Genomic DNA, 20,165 nt, shown 5'->3' on the forward strand with positions numbered 1-20,165 from the left:
ACGCTTCCTACTTAGCATCACTGTCCAGTCTGAGTCTGATCGCATGTTTACATATATGTTCATGCTTTCATTATTTAATGCCCTGCTCTCATTGAAAACCATTATGTATCAGACACCTGACCCCGGCTGTGCACAGACGTCGGCTGAGAGAAAGGTCTGGCCTTTTGCCAAGCTGTTCACCCAAGCCGCCCAGTACTGAACAGGAGTCTTGGCTGTCCGCAGCGGGGGCTCGAAGCATGGCCTACAGCCTACACCCAGCTGCTGCATGCAACCCTGCACCACTCGGGGTTGGGCAAATGGCCTGTGTCCAACCCACTGTGGGTGATGAGCATCTCCAGTGAGGCCTCCAATGCACGGGCCATGAATGGGACACAAGAGCCTCTCGTCTCCCCTTAACATCACTTAGCCTCATATAAGTTGGCTTTAAGGACCTCAACTCAATAAGAAGTGGTCCCACTAACTTTGAATGAGAATGACTGGGGTTTAAACAGTGTGCAAGTAATGTAAAGATATCTTGGGCATTTTCCCTATATCGATTAGTGTTTAGCTGGAATGTCCATTAGGTATGTGTTGCTTGTGCCCTCTTTGTGAAAAAGGACACCGTACAGGCTGCAAGAACTGGTGTTCACTATGAGATCAGTGTTTGGGCGAGGGCTGAAGTAGGCCACTGTCATGTGTGCCTTCTTTCTCGGCAGGTAGAGTCTCTTGTTTCCCCTTGCTTCCTCTAACGCCCTCCACCTGAGCTAGACCCTTGCTGCATTCTGTCTTATTCTTCAGCAACTTGCAGAAGGGCCCACAGAGTGTTAGCCAGGTTCGTGACAAACCACACACAGTAGTTGACCATACGCAATAAGATGCAGAACTCCTGCATGCTCTGTGGGGTGGGCTATTTTGATTTCTGCAAATTCACAGGATCCGCCCTCACTGTTCCAGTTAGAAAGATATCCACCAAGAATTCAAAGTGATCTTCAGGAGCTCACACATGTCTTTGTTTAACCTGCGATCATGCTACCTCACTTTCCAAAATGGCACTTTCGGTCCCCAATTAAAATTTGTGTTGGTCCTGGCCTGGATCAGAGTGTCATTGGTCGCATTCAGGACCCACTGGATTCCTGGCACTTCCTCTCTCTTATGGATTTCTGAAAGCCCTGACCTCTGATAATACGCCGTAGCTTAGACTTAGGCCTACGAGCTTTGTTGCTGTACAAATTGGGATGCAGCTCTAGTTGGTGATACCCTGCACTGGGGTGACAAATGCAAAACCAACTGTTGATGGACAGAATGCAGAACAATGTCATACAGTCACCCCAGTACAGAGATCTGGGCCTAAATCCATCGTTTTTTTGCTCACCATGCCATTCCAGTTTGAACCTAGCCATATGCAAATCAGTCTTGACCCTGTGCCTCATGGGAACTGTCCAGCCCGAACTGCCAAGCCAGGTCCTCCCTGGACTGGAAACAAGCATCCTAGGACCGGTTTCGGGGTTTCATTTGGAACATCTGTGGACCTTGTTATTGCCCACCAGAACTCCTTCAATCATGGGGATAATGTAGTTTTCCTGCATCAGCCATGGATCCAGTCTTTTGAAACTTAAGCAGGTCCTTCTCTAGCTCCCATCAGAGGTGGGAGGAACTCACAGATGGGTCAGTGCTACTGGGTTGATTGCTCAATTGTAGTGGATATGGACTTAAATGTCTAGAAGAGAATAAAAAGATATAGGACTTGATTACGAGTTTGGCAGTCTTACCACCATACGGCTACACTGGCAGTCCCAAGAAGACCGCCTTTTTTTCGTATGTGTCAATGCAGTTGTGTTTATTTTGACTACATAAGTGTTAAATGTACACATATGCATGACACATGAAAAAATACCTAATACCAGTACATTCCCATTGCTGGAGTCTGGACCATATGTACCCAGTCCAGTCAATGGGTATATACTGAAAAAGGGACTTATCTGGATTTTGGTGCCAACAGGGTCGTTTTCGTTGTGGTCAAGATGCTGCTGTGAAGGGGGCCCTGAAAGAAGGGATCCATGTGGGAGACTGAAGGGAAGCACAGGAAATGGGTGAGTAGGCACCGCAATTCCTTTGATTCTGCTGACTTGAAGCAGGAGGTCTTCCATTCCTTCGATTCTGCTGACTCGAAGCAGGTGGTCTTCCCAACACGGTTGGCATGACCAAAAGCCAGCTCGTAATCCTGACGGCGGTGAACTTATCTGTAGCGCCCTCTGACAGCTGCTTTCCCCTCTACTGACGTTGAGGCAGTCAGAGAATGACTGGCAGTAGTGGTGGTGCTCCGGCGGTCCTTCATTCTGCCAACTGTCAACATCGTAATACGGCGGGCGGACCGCCAACTAGGCGCTGAGGTTTCCAATGCTGTTTCGATGGCGGTTCCCTTAACGCCAAACTTCTAATCAGGCCCTTAAGCACCAAACACTCCCGAACAGCTCTTACCATATGCATGCCAGACTCCTTCCTTTATTTGCGTGGCTTATATAATATGTATTTTTTTCATTTCATGATATTGCCTAATTTTAGAATACACTGGTTCTATGGCAACCTCTTGGTAGCATGTTTTGCATATTCACCGACCTCTATACACTCACTGAAATTGTTCCTCTTTCTACATTTTGAGCACTTCTTTCCCTTTGCCCGCTCATTCCTCTTGAAAAGGTGCTGAAGGTGGAGAAGTGTGGCTCAATGATTAGAGCGGCAGACCCTGATGCAGAGTTCTGGCCCGGGACCAGAGTTCAATCCCCTGCCTCGGCGGGTCTTGGATTCAATTTCCTCGGACCTGATAATTCTCGCCTCGGTGCCTATTCTAATCATGAGTCCAACGCTGCAACTCTGGGCAATAGCTTGCTTAATCTCCACAACGGCCCTAGCAGCGCTGGGATGCCTGGCTTCACCATGGGGGTGCCCAGGAGCTGACATTTCACAGGGAAAGGCCAGGAAGGGTTCCACAGCGGTATGAGTAAAAGCGCCAGGATACCCCCGTTGGGGGTGGCAGTGCGCTATACAAGTACATACACATACATACCTCCACAGGATCAATGGGGGGCAGGTTCTTTGGGATTCAAGGTACTTGTAGAGGCCAGGACCACCCCCTTCCGGTGGTGACCTTGAATGCCTTTCCTCGCCACTATTCTTTGATAAATGAAGCCATGAGCAGTGCTTTGATGTAGGTGGCTTTGGACTGTGACAGCCCATCGCCTCTCTGTGACTAGCACAGCACTGAGTTGTATCCATGGTTTAATGAGCTACTCTGGTGGCAACAGGCATGTTTTGCATGCTGGTGCTGTTTGTAGTCCCACGTACTTGCTAGGGTTATTTACCGCGCATGTGCTCACCAGCTCTCACAGGTAGAAATGATGTTTCTGTCGCTTGGCAGGCTATGATTAGGAAGGCTATCTCATCGCCTAGTGATGTTCCCCTAAACTGCCAGCCACCATGCCCCTAGTGCTGTGGCGCTGGATTTATCTGATTCTGCAGTCACAACCTTTTCCACATAATTATACATTTACAGCCCTTGCCACATAATCCACCATAAGCAGCATAATTTGTAGATTTCAACAACAAAAAAGGTTGGGGCATATTATCAAGGACGGCGTTACAAATTATCGCAGGTTTAGCGGCATAAAACTGCAGCTAAAGCAGTGATAATGGGCTTGATAATATGCCCTTGAGAATTCCCATAGAAGCCCATGTTCTGGTGTCAACCTGGGCTTCTATTGGAATTCTCAAGGGCATATTATCAAGCCCATTATCACCGCTTTAGCGGCAGTTTTCTGCCACTAAACCCGGCGATAATTTTAACGCCGTCCTTGATAATATGCCCCGTTGTTTCTACCTCAAACGGAAAATTACTAAAAGAGCGTGCCAGATCTGGTCCCCTGCATTGGCAGACTTGTGCAATGTTTAACTGACCACCTCTGTTATTTATTTTTGTGCTCAGATTTTAAACTGTTACTCGTGAGGTAAAACTTTAACCTAGACCGTATTAATGTTAAGATCCAGAGGTCGAAGGGGGTGGGATCTGTGGGGTGTGATCTGCCCATCCATTTTTAATTTCACAAAAACAGTTCCCCTACTTTTTTTAAAAGACAGCTGTCCTGGGGCAGGTCATTCTGACAGTCAAGATACCTCAGCTGAAGCGGAAGGGAGGGAGTCTCCTGTGCCGTGATGCCGAGAGAGGGACAGACAGCTAAACAAAAAACAAGCCACCTGCAAGACATGTAAATGTGTGCAATTGGTTAATCTTCAAATGTAAAGGCTACTTGGAAGCATGTATCATCTTTAATTGATGGACTCGCTTGAAGGTTTCTGGTGACAAAGATGTATTCTTTTTTAGAAGCCTTGTAAGGGTGTTACCAGCTGAGCTGTGGAGTTTGTTTTAAAAACAGTTATAAAATATAAAAAGTTTTTGCATTAGGTAGAGTCTGTGTATTACTTAAATCTATATTTGGGAAGCACTTTTTTTTCTTAAAACTGAATCTTTTTGTGCATTTTGTGGCGGCCTATCTTACTTTTCTACTGTGTGTAAAGCAAGTTTAAACAATTACTTATTCACACTGGTTTCTGTCAAAGGTTGGAAGCTCGTAGCACTAAAGATACACAAGTGACTATTTCCCACTGCACCAACCGAGATTTAATTATGTGGCCCTCTGGCTAAATACACAAACCCCTGCAGTCATTGCATTAACCAATAGAGGTTTCATAAAATAAAATAGTGCATCTCAACTGATTCGTTTGACTTGCCTTTCTTTTTCATTTTATATGCAGTTACCTGAAGATGACAGGCCAACACAATAGTTATAGAATATTGTGTTCATTTTAGCCAAGCCCACGCTTACTGACACCACTCCAATGCACTCGGGATCACAGTTCCCAATTTTATTTTAATGCACTTCGACAGCTGTTAAAAATAAGATCTAATAATATTAATGCGTGTACATAAAGTGCACCTATTTGGACACAAATAATTCAGTTTGCGACTTTTATGGGAGAAAACTTCTAACAATCAGTAGTAATTTTTCTCCAAAAAGCGGTATTTGCGCTGCTTTTCTTCTGCTCGAAAAGGTCCCGTGTCTTTCACGGATGCACTGTGGTGTAAACAACGACTAGGTTGCATCACCCATACAAAACAAGTCGTTCTCACGCAATTCTTTCTGTGCCAAGGAGCCTGCTCACAGTGCCCGGCAGGTGGCAGCATAGCACTCTGATGACGAGGGCTGAGGCACGGAGCTCCGCTGCGATCTTCAGCAGTCAAAACATGTTTTTTGGGCCGTCTGTTGTGCCAAAGACGATGGATCGTCTCGGAAGGAACCCTGCCGAGTTCTAAAAAAAAGAGAAACTTCTGCTGCCTGTAAAAAAAAACATTGCTAAAGCTTAGCGCATTCATTACCAGTGGTTAACTGATGACCGCTGCCTGGTTGCATTTAATGACTGACACGCTTCGCGGACTTTCAGTGGTTTGGTTTTGTCTTTTTAATTTATTCCCATACCAAAATACGGGTGCTATTCGTCCTCCTTCTCTTTTTCCCCCTTTCTTGTAAAACATATCCCTTGCTTGCTTGCAGAGTCGGACTGGGGTAGGAAATAGGTCTGCCCCCCCCCCCCCCCATAAAAAGCACCCCCACTGACCCCCTTCACCCTCCCCCCAAAAATAATCAAACAGCTGATACTAAATCAGTGGTCCACGATTGCATATCGAGATTACTGAACTTGTAGAGAGAAGAACACAAGACGCCTTGCAAGCTATGGGAGGCAGTACGCATGCGTGCTTGCCACGGGCAATGTTTGTGTAATACCAGGGAAATCAACAGTAAAAAACAGACACGGCCCAGCAGACCATAAAACAGACAAACAGCCAAAGCAATGGACGTTTCAAGCCTGCCCTTGTCCCACTGCCCTATAGGCCGGCTCGGCTCGCTTGCTTCTGTGTTGGAAGCCACTGGGTGAATGCTAGGTAACGGTGAGCAGTCAGTACACACTGGACTGGCCATGCCTGGCAGCAGGGTGGCAGACTCCAATAAGAAATATAACCTCTATTTTCTGAGAAAAAACTAAATACAAACAGTAACACGGATTCATTCTGTCTGTATTTATATATCAAAGGTAATAACAGCACAAAACTGTGAGCTTTATATTTATAAAACAACTTCCCGCCATCTGAACTCAAAGTTTAATAACAGGGCAGTTGCTTGAGTTGCGCGCGGGCACACACCCCTCCTCCCGCCCCCCCTTTTTCTCTCGCAGACACCCCAACCTTTCCTAGACTGTCCGAATATCGTAATTTTTTTAAGTGCTCGGTTTCCACTAATTTATATACCCCAATATTCCCTTAATGAATAACGGAGGGCTCACAGAATTCTGTTATGAAATTATTTTCCCAAAAACAATCCACCATAAACTTTCTACTCCAAGCAAGCACAAATGGATCATCCTTTTTTTCTTAAATCTCCATACTAGGAACCTGATGTATCTCAGATGGGTTTAAATATGGCCACTGGAATAGTGTGAATCAGTGACCTTGATGTTTTCCGCATAATTACGGATTTGTTGCATTTGCCATATAATCCATCAACTGCTGCATTCATTGCAGATTTGAACCAAGAAAGTAGTTTGTAGTTCTAACGGATAAAAAGTTACTAAAAACGACAACGTGCTGCAGCACAATGGAAGTCCATTCAGTGGTAAAGGTTCACTGGTCACTTTTCTGTTGCTTATTGCTGTATTTGGTGTTAAACTGGTACTACTGAGGTGAAAACCTTTCCCTAGACAGTTTTAAGATGAGTAAAAATGTCAAAATAATGAGTAATTACACTGCATAAATTGACTTTTCTTGCCGCATAATTGAGTCAACCCGTGGCATAATTTGGTCTTCCCCTGCATAAATTGCATTTTCTTGCCGCATAATGTAGTCAATTCTGTGGCATAATTTGGTCCTCTCCTGTTGCATAATTCCATTGGCTCTGGGTTTACCCCATTCTCTGTCCACGAGGAAATGTATTCATGCATTGGTGCCCGCTAGTTCCATCGCAGAGAAAATGGTCCTAGAACCTATAAGCGGTTTAAATGAATGCATTTGTTATGTATCATCAGCAGCAGACGAGGCGGGCACATCCCAGGAGCTGCATGTCAGGGGCCTCGAAGGCCCTCCTGTTTTTCACTTTTTGCAACAAACCACTTTTGTGAGCTAGACAGCTCGGTGCAAAGGCTCGAAGGGGTACTGAAGGCCATAAAGCAACCGATGAGATACCACAGAGGGTAGGCGCATAAATAATTACATGTGGCAGAACCCTAGTGTGATCTTTGCAGCAAAAGTTTAAATGCACAGCAGGGAAGACTCAGCCTTTCGTACTTCTGGGGTCGATTTTATTTTGTAATAGTACTGTCAATTACTTACTAATGGACTACTTAAAACAATAGCATTGCATATGCGACAATACGTCTGTGCTCACATTACAAATTGTAAAATAACTCACTGACTCCAAACGCTAAGAGAAGCACATGTTTTAAAAGTTTTTCTGCAGCCAAAACAAAGTCTCCCACAGTCACGAGACGTGCCTAGTTGCTTCCAATAGAACTTTTGGACTCGTTGCGGGACAATCTGTTCTCGGTAATATTCCACTAGCGGCTGGTGTGGGATTCGCCGCTATTATTGCATTGTTTTTCACGGTGCAGATTCCGAGGCTCATTTACATAATGCAAGGGTGCGCGTGCACGCGCCGGGTACACCGCGACCGGGCACATTCAAAACAGTCAACCAAAGCAATATTTCCCAAGTCTGAGGGTTTCTTGCAGCCTCCCTCGGAGACATAGTGTTCGGTTTGAGGTGTTTGTCTGCAGGCTGGGCACTCTGAGATAAGAGAAGCAAGGCTGGCAGAAGAAAGTCCTCTGGTGTTTACTGTTCCTGCCGAGGTTCAGGGAGGGGTCGGCGAGTCCGCGGCCCGCGCGTGCTCATTTGCATACAGGGATCTGACACCATGTGACGACAGCCGGAGCCTCCTATAAAAGCGTGCCGGGCGCTGAAATAGCATTCAGAATCTGGGGTGCGCTGGAATTGGTCGCAGCTCCCGTGTTAGAGTGAATTGTCAAACCACTGCCGTCGAGCCTTGTGTACTCTTGTTCACGACAGAGCAGAATCCCTGCACATCTCACCCTGTCTTCCGGCCTGCCAAAAACATAAGCTTGGTCGATACCATTGGAGGCACCCTTGTGCACCTCGAAAACAAGCTTCGCGGCGGAGTAAGGCCACAAAACCGACATTATTCTTGCAAAAATGAGTACCGAAATGTACAAATCTCCCATGGAGGTGGCAGTGTACCAGATGCACAACTTTTCCATCTCCTTTTTCTCCTCCTTGCTGGGAGGAGACGTGGTGTCGGTGAAACTGGACAACAGGTAATTAACAACAGATACGGGGAATGTGCTGCAGGTTGTGTGTGCGCGGATTTGTGTGTGCATTATCGGCCATCGGGGTCATATCTGGGGGACAAGGACCGGCGATCCCATATGCATTCGTGAGGGTAAACATCAGGGTTCTGGGTCATATATATATCGTCGTGCAGATCTGTAAATGCTTTGTAAATACCTACCTTAACAATAAAATGTTTGGGCAGATTCCATGGCATTTAAAAAACGGGGGCGCATTGCATCATCCGCAGCTCTGCTGCAGTGCCGGCGCGGTGCCGTGCAGTGGACACCGGCGGTGGGGGAGGGGGCCAGGAAGCGTAGTATATGCGGCATACTGCACTGATAATCACGGTGTCCGAGTTATACAAGCATAATGACTTCGTTATGGGCGGCCGGAAGGGCACACAGCAGGGGCATGAAGTTGGGAATAGCCCTTAATATGTGTCTCACCAGGGGGTTATGTGCTGCAGTATCATGTGTGGTGCGCAAGTATGCATGTTGCACCAAGCCAGACGACCATAAAACTTGCAGAAAGTTTTGTATTCTCAAGGCACAGTGTCATATTGGGAGAGGCAGTACATGTGTAGTTTACCTATTTGTTACTGTGTGATGTAGAAACTGTGTGCAGTTTGCTGTATGGGAAACGTGGTCCCTTCCCCTGTTCTCCGCACTATCTGGGTGCTAATAGGGACTCCGATGGCCCAACGTCCATGTACAGCATCTTATGCTTGATGTGTCCCTGCTGCCAAAGAAATGATCCGTGCTTCAAATGCGCGCAGTACAGGGGCGCAGAGCAGAGCGCTTCGTGTGTAGGTTGGGGTGTAGTGTAGCGAGTATTGTAGTTTGTGTAGAGAATGCACAGATTATTAATTTGAGCAGTGTACAGAGCGGCAGGTTCTCTGTCGACAGCCTTGGACGACGACGCCTGTTTACGCGCATCGTCTAGGGCACAGCGCAAGAGGGACTCGAGTTGAGTGTATTTTTGTATTCGCTTTGTGCCACCTGTACAACTCCCTGCGGTGCCGGGTGCGTGTTTTTCCTCGAGCCCTGTGTCTGCGAGACAGTCGGTCTGAGCAGGCTTTTCCTGGTTTGGACTGGAATGGACCAGTCGTGCGGGATTCCCCCGCCCTCCCCCACCCTTCCTGCTCTTTCGGTTTCTTGTTGTCAGGGAAGCAGCTCTTGCGTGCAGTCTGGGCGGTGCAGGCAGCGTCGCGCCATCACTCGCCCGTCCCCTCGGCGCGGCGCGCACCGGCTGCCTTTGTTGTGGCCTTGTTGTTAAGACGCAGCTCCTCGAAGGGCCTTTAGTTGCACGAATAAGCGCACGAGATCAGGGTCTGCACGAGGTACGCGCATCGCAACTGTGTCTGATGTATTTACTGTGTTTGTCGTGATGTGTGAGAGACCTCTGTCTAACCACCAGCTACTCTTGTGTTTTGCAGCGCTTCTGGGGCCAGTGTCGTGGCAATTGACAACAAGATCGAACAGGCCATGGTAAGCTTGCTTTTTATTTACATACTATAAGAATTACTTACACAGATCACCGCCAGATGTAATATTTCAGCTATTGATATTCCAATAAAACTGCAACTAAAATCAGGCGGGGTGCGGAAATATTGGTGTAATTTATATATTTTCGTTTATTGACTGCACTGTTAATGACACCTTAGAACGTGGTTACTTTGAGACTGAAATGTACAGTACCGTATGGGCTGGAAAGCTTAAAGAACGTCCCTTTGTCAAAAATGCATGGGCGTTTAACGTACGTAGGGGAGTTTAAGGTATGATAACTATATAGAATTAAGGACATTTGTGCAAAAAAAAATGTGAAAACTGAGCCGTGGGAAATAACACCGTCTGTCAGAGATGTAGTGGAAAGAGGCTGAGTGGCATGCTGGTGCAACGGACAGACAACACGCAACAGATATTTACATCCAGGGTCTGTTAACAACAGTGTTTGCCGGGGCTGAAATGTAAATAAAGGCTGCAGAATACACGTCCCGCAGGCATTCCTAAACACGAGCGGCAGACTGCCCCTCTGCCGCCTGCGCTGGCTGTTGCTGGGCAGATTACTTGGCAGTCGGGTCCCTTTGTTTATCCCGCCGCCGGCTCCGCTCATTGGACGGGGCGGCTCTGCAGTGGAGCTGCGGAGAGCCAAGGAGGGGGAGGGGTGGGATCCGAGGGGCTCTCTCTCACTACACAAGCCCTCCGCGCACACTGGACCCGGCCGGCGGCTGTCGGTGTGCTTCACCACGCCTCTTTCATGGTGGTTTCCCTCGCTGCTCGAAGGGTCCAAGGCAGCCCCTGGGGCCTCCTGAACAAACGGTGCGGGCTGACCAATGTAATATAGGTGACGACTGCAGAAAGCATAGGAATACAAGATAGCGGTCTTTATATAGTGCTCTACGAAGCACTATATATTTTTATTTATTTTTTATTTTGAAAGTTTTATATAGCGCTAGCTTGACCCGTGGGTATCAGAGCGCTTTACATACACACAGTAAAGACCGGAAGAAAAATTTGCATTACACAGTAGGAAGGCGGTAAGGAAGCAAAACAGATAACAAAAAATACAAGAAGAAGAATAGGTAAACAGTGCAGGGGAGGGAGAGAAAACAAACGAAAGTGGCTAACACAGTCCGGTCACCAACCATCCTCGAATGTAGAGAGAGGAGTCAACTCGGATATGGAACAATGCCCGTGTGAAATTTACTGTACAAACCTCGGAAGGATGAAAGGCGCTGCTGGTCTGATTTGCATCACAGAAGGCCGCCTTTCAACTTGGTGCGTCACTCGTGCATATTATAGATCATTGTTTTTTGGTGTCGAAAGCAGGCTCAGGCCCTCGTGTGAAGGCACAAAAGCACCAGTAGCAGTACGCAAAGCATTTATTGTGGTGTAGGAAACTACATCAAGGGCATTTCCCACGTACACGAGCGCGGACCTGTGCACGCTAACGTGCCGCTCGCCCTGGCGGTCCAATGGGCGAGCAGGGATTCCTGGCAGTTGCACCTTACATTTGACCGTCTGTGGGGGCTCCCACCTGGGTGTCTGCTGATGTAATAAAAATGTTCATACTTCTAACCTATACAAGTCTAAACACATTCAATATTGGCGAGTGGTTACATATATGTACAGTTCATGGCAGCCTGGGGGTGAACGGGGCTCATAAGGATTTAAAACTTATATAAGGGAAGGAGACAACGGGAAAACAGTTTTCCAGGCAACCTGCCGTGGAATACGCCCAGGCGGCCGTACACATAGCGCTATGACGTCACCGCCTCGGTCCCCCCTTACCATATTAGGAGTCCGGCTCGTCGCAGTGTGCGGCGCTTACATAGCCCCCCCCCCCCCCCCCCAGTCGAAGGCCGCCTGCAGCTCTGCAGATAACCAAGGGCAGGGAGTCCTCAGGGGACAAGCGCCCGGGCGTGGTCGGGGTTGGCGTGCTGTGCCAAAAGAATGCGGTCGCACAGGTCTACAACAACAACCACTGCCATACATGCATTAGTAACGTACATTGCATATCTTGGTGTGCCTAGGTCGGAATTATAGCGAGGAAGGAATGTAATCTCCGCACGCATACCTTTAGAATAACCACGTCATTCATTAATTACAAACATAAAACACCTGCCTGTGTTAAGCACTGATTGGTGTGGAAAAAATTGCTGTCTCCCACTCACGAGGGCCTAGTTAGTATAACATGCCGTGATGTGTTTAAGTTCTGGCTTGCAGGAAGAATGTGCCTTTATACGGGGAGGGCGTAGTTCAGGAGCCCTGATTCGCTCACCTCGATATATGTAAAGCGCTCTACTGCCCATCTGGGTCATGTTCGCGTTATATAAAAAAAACTATAAATACTGCATTTAAAAGGCACAGAAAGTGCCAGCAAATGGCTTATCATAAACAACTTGTTCTCCGAACGAGCCCTGTGCTTTGGCTGCACATTTGTTTACATTTTGTGTTTTTCTGGTTCATCGGCCAGGCCGTTGTGTGCACAGGAGTGTGCCTTGTCAGGGACATTACGTTCTTTCCTAGAAGACCTTTCAGGTACAAACCCTCGCCGCCACTGTTGAACATCGGACTGAGGCATGGCACTACTGTTGGAGTTGTTCACACAGGGCAGGGTGGCTCCTTTGAAGGCCACATGTTACCGATGGGCCACTTTTTTACAAGCACTTCAAATGTTGCTTATTTTACTTTATTTTTTAAAGTATGCATTCAACGTGGTTTGCACAGGATCACACAGTTTCAGTCGTGTGAGGGAGCTGCGATTAGAGCTGGGGGTTTAAGGTTAAGTTCCCAATTTATCCCTAAATGAATCCATGCAGAGTTCCTCAGGTTGTATTTGTCCCAAGGGTATCAAAATATGTTAAAACCTACTTACATATATGGTGCCTGAACAGGACTTTGTAACGGGATGTGTGAGTACACCAAAGTGCTTGTGTAAGAACATCTGTTGGTATTAACTATCGCTGTTAGAGCGCTGCGCCAAAAATGTCACAGCTCAATCAAAGCGCCTCTTAGCTGGCTTGCACAATCCAGCAGTTTCGTTCGAGAGCACGTAAACCTTGGGCAGTTTCAGGAGAGCTCAGTAAGGGCGTGGTCTGTTTATACAAACAAGAATACTGTGTTCTTTTGTATGCTTATTTGGTATTGCGATGCCTTTGTTTTTGCAATTAATTGGAATATGTGTGTACCTTCGTCACTATGACACTGTCTGTTACCCCCAGGGCGTGTATTTTTTAGCCTGCAACATTGCCCTTTTGAGTGCAGCAACCAATTGGCATTTATGGCATGCCAGTCTCTGACTCACCCTCCCACGCGTTTGTTTGTATTTTCTGTTAGCTCTGACTCTAAACCCAACTCCGAGGTCAGGTGCCTCAGATGCACCTCTGAACTGGCTGTCATGGTAGCATTGAAATGCAATTCCTGTTCTCCATGTAGGAAAGGATTCTGTGGTGCGAGTGGAGTAACATTGTTAGGTATTCCCTAGGACATGGCTACCTTTCTAAGATGGATGCCACTTAACCACTTTTGTTTTTGAATCATTTATCGTTGGTATATTATCACAATGTCATTTGGTAGCAGAAGTCACAGGCTGTTTCAACATTGTGTGTCTGCCCTGTCAGCTCAGGTTCATTGCCCCTGGTAGAAACAGCATTTGTCCGCTTGTGAGTGGTTTCGTCTCGATCCAGCTGCAGGCTTCTAACCTGCTCCTTCCTCCCATCAACGCCCTCCCATAACAACATGCCAGGCACTGCACAAACCAGTTATCCCAGTGTTTAATGGAACTCAAACTGTGGTTCTGCTTATCAAAAAGGAGAGCACAAGACACCAGCTACAAGGCCCTGAGCAAGACCGCAAGCCACACCCATAAAATTCCACAATCTGTCTATTAATGAGACATTCCCACAGCAAAGAACAGCAGAACCACAAACACACTGCTCACCTTAAAGCTTATAAACCCAACCAGACGCAGGTCCCACAGCACAGAACAGCAGAACCAAAAACACAGCTGACCTTGCAGCCCATAAACCCAACCAAACACATGTCCCACAGCACAGAACAACAGAACCACAAACACACTGCAGTACTTACAGCCCATTTACCCAAACAGGTCACACAGCAAAGAAGAGCAGAACCACAAACGCACCGCTGACCTTGCAGCCAAGTAACCCAACCAGACGCAGGTCCCACAGCAATGAACAGCAGAACCACAAACCCACCGCTCACCTTACAGCCCATAAACCCAACCACACACATGTCCCACAGCACAGAACAACAGAACCACAAACACAGTGCAGTACTTACAGCCCATTTACCCAAACAGGTCACACAGCAAAGAAGAGCAGAACCACAAACACACTGCTCACCTTAAAGCCCATAAACCCAACCAGACGCAGGTCCCACAGCAAAGAACAGCAGAACCACAAACCCACCGCTGACCTTGCAGCCAAGTAACCCAACCAGACGCAGGTCTATGTTAAAATCATGAATATGGAGGCGGGGAGATATTAGTCCCCAGTGGTGCTGCACGGTCGTACAAGGGCAGAATACACACTACAAATATATCTGATATACTCTTTCCAATTTTGTCTTGAGCCTGGTGATTGTTTTCTAGTGCTGCATGCTTATGGTGGCCATTTTTATTTTACCGGCAGAATTTCCGTAGGCCTATCAATGTTGTCCAATTGCTGTACTGTAATTTCCCCCACGGGGGAAAGTGCCTAATTAATTGCTCCTTAGCCCAACGTTAATGCAGTAGGATGTTCATTGAAACCTGCATTCCTTCACATGTTAATGTCCGCTTTCTTTCTCTCGTTGCGCAGGATCTGGTGAAAAACCACCTGATGTACGCCGTCCGCGAGGAGGTGGAGACCCTGAAAGAGCAGATCAAGGAGCTGGTGGAGAAGAACTCCCAGCTCGAGCGGGAGAACTGCCTGCTGAAGAACCTGGCCAGCCCCGAGCAGATGCAGAAGTTCCAGTCCAGGCTCCCGTCCGAGGACGACATGTCCTCCCAGGCGCCCAGCCCCACAGCGGCGCAGACTTCCCACCAGGACACCTTCGGCTCTGCGGTGTAAGTGGCTCTGTCCTTGAGGTGGGCAGAGCCACTGAACTTTTTCTACATTCCTCCATTATCAAGAAAGAAATATATTTTTCCCCATTAGCGTCATCTTAGCTTGGAGGACTGCCAACCAGCGACTGCTGGCACTAGAGGATGCCAGCATTGCGCGACTAGCTGTGCCATGGAAGGCCTCCTCGGGGAGACGACTCTTCCAGAACAGCTGCACTGGGTCGCCGCAGAGGAAGCGCTCTGGCGGACGGGTCCGCTGGCGACTTAAGATGGCGGCCCTCCCGGCGGTGCATGGGAAAGAATGGTCTGCAGGTGCAGGGGCGGCGACTTAAGATGGCGGCCCTCCCAAAGGTGCATGGGAAACAATGGTCTGCAGGTGGAGGGGCCCTCATTGCATCAATCCGGGACCGCCCTGGAAACAAACGAGGATCACTGCGATAGTTCAAATTGTGCAACGGTGTGGAATTGGGAAAGAAGGTGCAAGCCTGGATGTTGGCAGTACTCAGTTTATGAGGACCTGTAAGGCAGCTGCTACTAGCGGGGAAATGTAGTTTGCTGACTGCATGGAAAATAGACATAGAAAAAGAGACTCTCGGGCAACAGTCCGTCTTGCAAAGCAGCACCCGACCTTGGCAGCGGGTATGCTACAGCTTGGCAGGCCGCTAACAATACATGCACTTGGGTAAAAAAGGCAAACGCGAAACCTGGAGATTGTGTTCTTGCCAAACGCAGCCCTCGGTTGCGGGACTTGACTCTTCTATGGTGCGGAGAAGTTACAGGGTTGTTTTTGTACATATTTACACAGCTAGTGTAAATCGTATATCCGGAGGAACGTGGAAACAAGTCTGAGCACTCGTGAGAAATGTAGAGTGTATACTGTTCAGTGAGCACTGATGTCTACACATTTTTGTACCTCTTTTTTTATATGTAAACGTCAACTCTTCTGTCTTGGAAAAGCAAGGGTACATACAGCCTTGCTTGTCAAAGCTGCTGCAAGATTGGTGTTTTTCACCTTGCATTTCACTAAAGACACTTTAAATGTCCGGAAGACCAATGGGGACACTTCTTGTGGACTGACAGCTTCGCCGCAGTGTGCAAAGACATTGGAAGCACATAGCGTGTTCACAGCACACATCAGGTGTACTGTGTAGAACGTGACATCTGCTGTCTCTCCGCAGGGACTCTCAAAGTTGTGTTTTCTGGATTGCATAAATCTTGCTGAGTACTCAAATAAATTACATTTTTATACGTATTTCTTGTTTCTGTTTGCTTCTTATGTTAATTTTGCATAACATGAAAAATTTGCATGAAGGTGTTTCTGCACCCTGAAAGACTGAGGAATGCCAGGGTTGGCCATTTCACACATTGGTTGCCTCCTCTTGCCAACGACATCCTATATTACTATTTGACAGCTTAAGATGAAGGAGACCCAGCCGTGAGTGCAAGGACAATCTTGATGAGCAGAGCATTCGAGTTGACACCTCATACATATGTTTGACCCACAAATCCTATTGCAGCCCCATAGTGATAGGCTGTATCATTCTAGCCTCCATTTTGGTAACCATGTTGTGTGGGGTGGTCATTCCTGGAAAGCTTGGATACTCATAAAAGTGAATCTTAAATACACATCTACGGGGAACAGTGGTATGCAACATAGGTCCAGTAGACATGGATCCATGCCAGATTTTCAGAAGAACCACTTAAGATCAATTTAGCATTAACATACTTTAAAACGAAATGGGAATCGTTTCCCTAGAGGTGAACCTGGACATCTTGCTTGTATCTGGCCTTACTAGATCTGTTTTCGACATTCCAGTCTTAGGAGCACACTGAACTGGACAAGCCAGGGGGCACTGTTTAAGTAGGTGGTCAGCTGCAAACATATCCAATGATGTGGCTTTATGTAGTACGGGGCTGACATCAGCCTGCCACCTTCTGATACATAAAGGCACATAACGTGTGGCTCATGATTAAATGTTGTGTGTTCTGTTTGAAGACAAGCTGGACTTATTCCTCCCCATCTTTCACTGCAGAGAGGATGCATTCCGTCAGGGGTGCCCATGAGACCACACGTCCCTTGCATGAGATGCAACAACAGCATTACCTAACACTGCGCCTACCCATCACATAGGTAATCGGAAGCATGTCACCGATTCTGACTTCTGTGATGCAAGGTGTGCCAGACACAAAATCGTATGCTTGAATTTCTGAAATGTAGGTCATTTATAAGTTGCATAGTTTGCAGCATTAAATCATTTTCCTGCAAGTTCAGCCATTGGAGATCTTCCTAACATTTTACATAGCTGGTAATTTCTGAGGTTTGTGTGAGATGCCCGCACAATCTTCCTCACCCTTGAGTGGAGTGCTACAGAAGTCTGCGAATCCACTGCTCACTTCCCTACATGGACTGTTAACAGTGGTCCAGGTGGCCTTACATTGCTGACTCAGCTGTCAATCGAATTTCTTTGTACCAGTTTCACACCAGACACATGTGACAAATCCCTAATATTTCAGAATAGTTGTCATTTTTCTCCAGGTCAGTGTTTTATTTTAATCGACTGATACCCAATGTGGAGGTCGTCATTCCTTAATCCAGCTGTATTACAATAAGGCTATGTTGTGGCATTTGCTGATCCCTAGCGAGGTAATTATTGACTGTGTATTGGAAGAGACGGTGGGGCCGGGGCTCTTGGACATCTGTTCAGTTCTAACTTCGAGAGCTCCAGAGATGCCCAGCCCCAGGACTCCGTTCCGATACAGGTAGACTATCTGGGTGAGGAAGATACACCTGCCACTCCGGAGGTAGACTGGACAAGCCCCCAGAGACAAGGACCAGGCTCGCACGTCATGGCATCGTGACGTAGCTCTCCGTGTCTCGGCTCTTCATGCACAAGGCCCCAGTGTCATGCCTTCCTGCCCCCTGGATCTGCTGTGCCTGACAAGACGCGACCATCCCTGCCCCCTTGTTCTGCTGTGCTGGCCAGTACGGACGAGGACAAGACTCCAGTATACCGACTTCCTGCACCCTGGTCCTGCTGTGCCCACTAGTGCACACAAGGGACCCAGCGCCATGACGTATTGGCCCGTGGCGCTGCAGTGCTGGCTTGCACATAAGGACACGTCATCATACATCACGTCATTACTTTTTGCACCGGCTTGCGGCTGTGTCCAGTGCACACAAGGACAGCACTCCGGCGTCATGGCATCGCTACTGACTGCACCAGCCTGCTGCTGTGCTGTCTCTTGCACACAAGGACAACATTTCAGCATCATTACTAATTACATGTTGTGCTTCTGTGCTGGCCTGTCCACAAAAAGACAAGACTCCTGTAGTGTCGTATCATTGTTTATTACACCGTGGGGCTGCAGTGCTTGCCATTGCACCCAGGGAAAACAATTCAGCATAATGGCGTCATTACTTAGTGCACCGTGGTGCTGCTGTGCTGGCCTGTGCATGCAAACGCAAGACTGCACCACCACAGCTTCCTGCACGGTGGGGCTCCTGCTCTGGCAAGTAAGGGCAAGACTCTAGCTTCACGATATCCTGACTTGATGCACTGTGGGGCTGCAGTGCTGGCCCTTGCACACGAGGACAGCATTCCAGCATAATGGCGTCATTACTTATTGCACCCTGGTGGTGCTTGTGAACTCAAACGACTCCTGCTTCATGACGTCATGGCTTATTTGTACTGTGGTGCTGCTATGCTGTCTCTTGCACAGAGGGTCAAGTCTCCTGCATCATGGCAGCAATGTGTATTGCACCGTGGTGCTGCTATGCTGGCCTGTGCACAAGGACAGGGCTCCGCCATCATAGCTTCCTGGACGGTGGTGCTGCTGTGCTGGCCCGTAAGGACAAGACTCCAGCATCACGATATCATGACTTAATGCACTTTGGGGCTGCAGTGCTGGCCCTTGCACACACAGACAACATTCATAGCATAATGACGTCATTATGTATTGCACCCTGGTGGTGCTTGTGAACTCAAACGACTCCTGCTTCATGACGTCATGGCTTATTTGTACTGTGGTGCTGCTATGCTGTCTCTTGCACAGAGGGTCAAGTCTCCTGCATCATGGCAGCAATGTGTATTGCACCGTGGTGCTGCTATGCTGGCCTGTGCACAAGGACAGGACTCCGCCATCACACCTTCCTGCACGGTGGTGCTGCTGCCCGTAAGGACAAGACTCCAGCATCACGATATCATGCATTGTGGGGCTGCAGTGCTGGCCCTTGCACACACAGACAACATTCCAGCATAATGGCGTCATTACGTATTGCACCCTGGTGGTGCTTGTGAACTCAAACGACTCCTGCTTCATGACGTCATGGCTTATTTGTACTGTGGTGCTGCTATGCTGTCTCTTGCACAGGGGGTCAAGTCTCCTGCATCATGGCAGCAATGTTTATTGCACCGTGGTGCTGCTATGCTGGCCTGTGCACAAGGACAGGACTCCGCCATCACAGCTTCCTGCACGGTGGTGCTCCTGCTCTGGCCCGTAAGGACAAGACTCTAGCATCACGATATCATGACTTAATGCACTTTGGGGCTGCAGTGATGGCCCTTGCACACAAGGACACCATTCATAGCATAGTGACGTCGTCATTACTTATTGCTCGTGGTACAGCTATGCACAAGGATGAGACTCTGCCATCACAACCTCCTGCACGGTGGTGCTGCTGTGCTGGCCAGTAAGGCCAATAATCCAGCATCACAATATCATGACTTATTGCACTGCGGTACTCTGTGCTGGTCTGAGCACACATTGACATCATTACTTATTGCACTATGGGGCTGCAGTGCTGGCCTGTGCACACAAAGGCAAGACTCCTGCATCATGGCATCATTACTTATTGCACTGCCCTGCTGCTGTGCTGGCCCTTGCACTTAAGGACAACATCCCAGTATCATTACTTCTTGCACTGCCCTGCTGCTGTGCTGGCCCTTGCGGAGAACATCCCAGTATCATTACTTCTTGCACTGCCCTGCTGCTGTGCTGGCCCTTGCGGAGAACATCCCAGTATCATTACTTCTTGCACTGTCCTGCTGCTGTGTTTGCCAGTGCACACAAGGGCAAGACTTCTCCACCAGAACTTCCTGCATCGTGGTGCCTCTGTGTTGACTAGTAAGGACAGGACTCCAACCATGTAATATCATGACTTATTGCACGTTGA

General features: G+C 47.9%; 1 protein-coding gene across 1 annotated transcript; it reads left to right on the plus strand.

Annotated features, from left to right (window-relative positions):
- Positions 1-7,862: 7,862 nt before the first annotated feature.
- Positions 7,863-16,244, plus strand: TSC22D3 (TSC22 domain family member 3). Its single transcript, XM_085630897.1, has 3 exons — positions 7,863-8,409; positions 9,861-9,912; positions 14,748-16,244. Exons 1-3 carry the CDS (start codon positions 8,288-8,290, stop codon positions 14,997-14,999), a joined length of 426 nt encoding a protein of 141 aa, XP_085487023.1. The 5' UTR covers positions 7,863-8,287; the 3' UTR covers positions 15,000-16,244.
- Positions 16,245-20,165: the final 3,921 nt, after the last annotated feature.

Source organism: Triturus cristatus, chromosome 10, assembly GCF_964204655.1.
Source record: "Triturus cristatus chromosome 10, aTriCri1.1, whole genome shotgun sequence".
Lineage (NCBI taxonomy): Eukaryota > Metazoa > Chordata > Amphibia > Caudata > Salamandridae > Triturus > Triturus cristatus.

What these genes read in the sequence shown, in the direction of transcription:
- TSC22D3 (XM_085630897.1), top strand. Translation starts at nt 8,288, where the DNA reads ATGAGTACCGAAATGTACAAATCTCCCATGGAGGTGGCAGTGTACCAG. An exon ending in TCGGTGAAACTGGACAACAG is followed by an intron (nt 8,410 to 9,860) that starts GTAATTAACAAC and finishes TGTGTTTTGCAG; the next exon opens with CGCTTCTGGGGCCAGTGTCG. An exon ending in ACAAGATCGAACAGGCCATG is followed by an intron (nt 9,913 to 14,747) that starts GTAAGCTTGCTT and finishes CTCGTTGCGCAG; the next exon opens with GATCTGGTGAAAAACCACCT.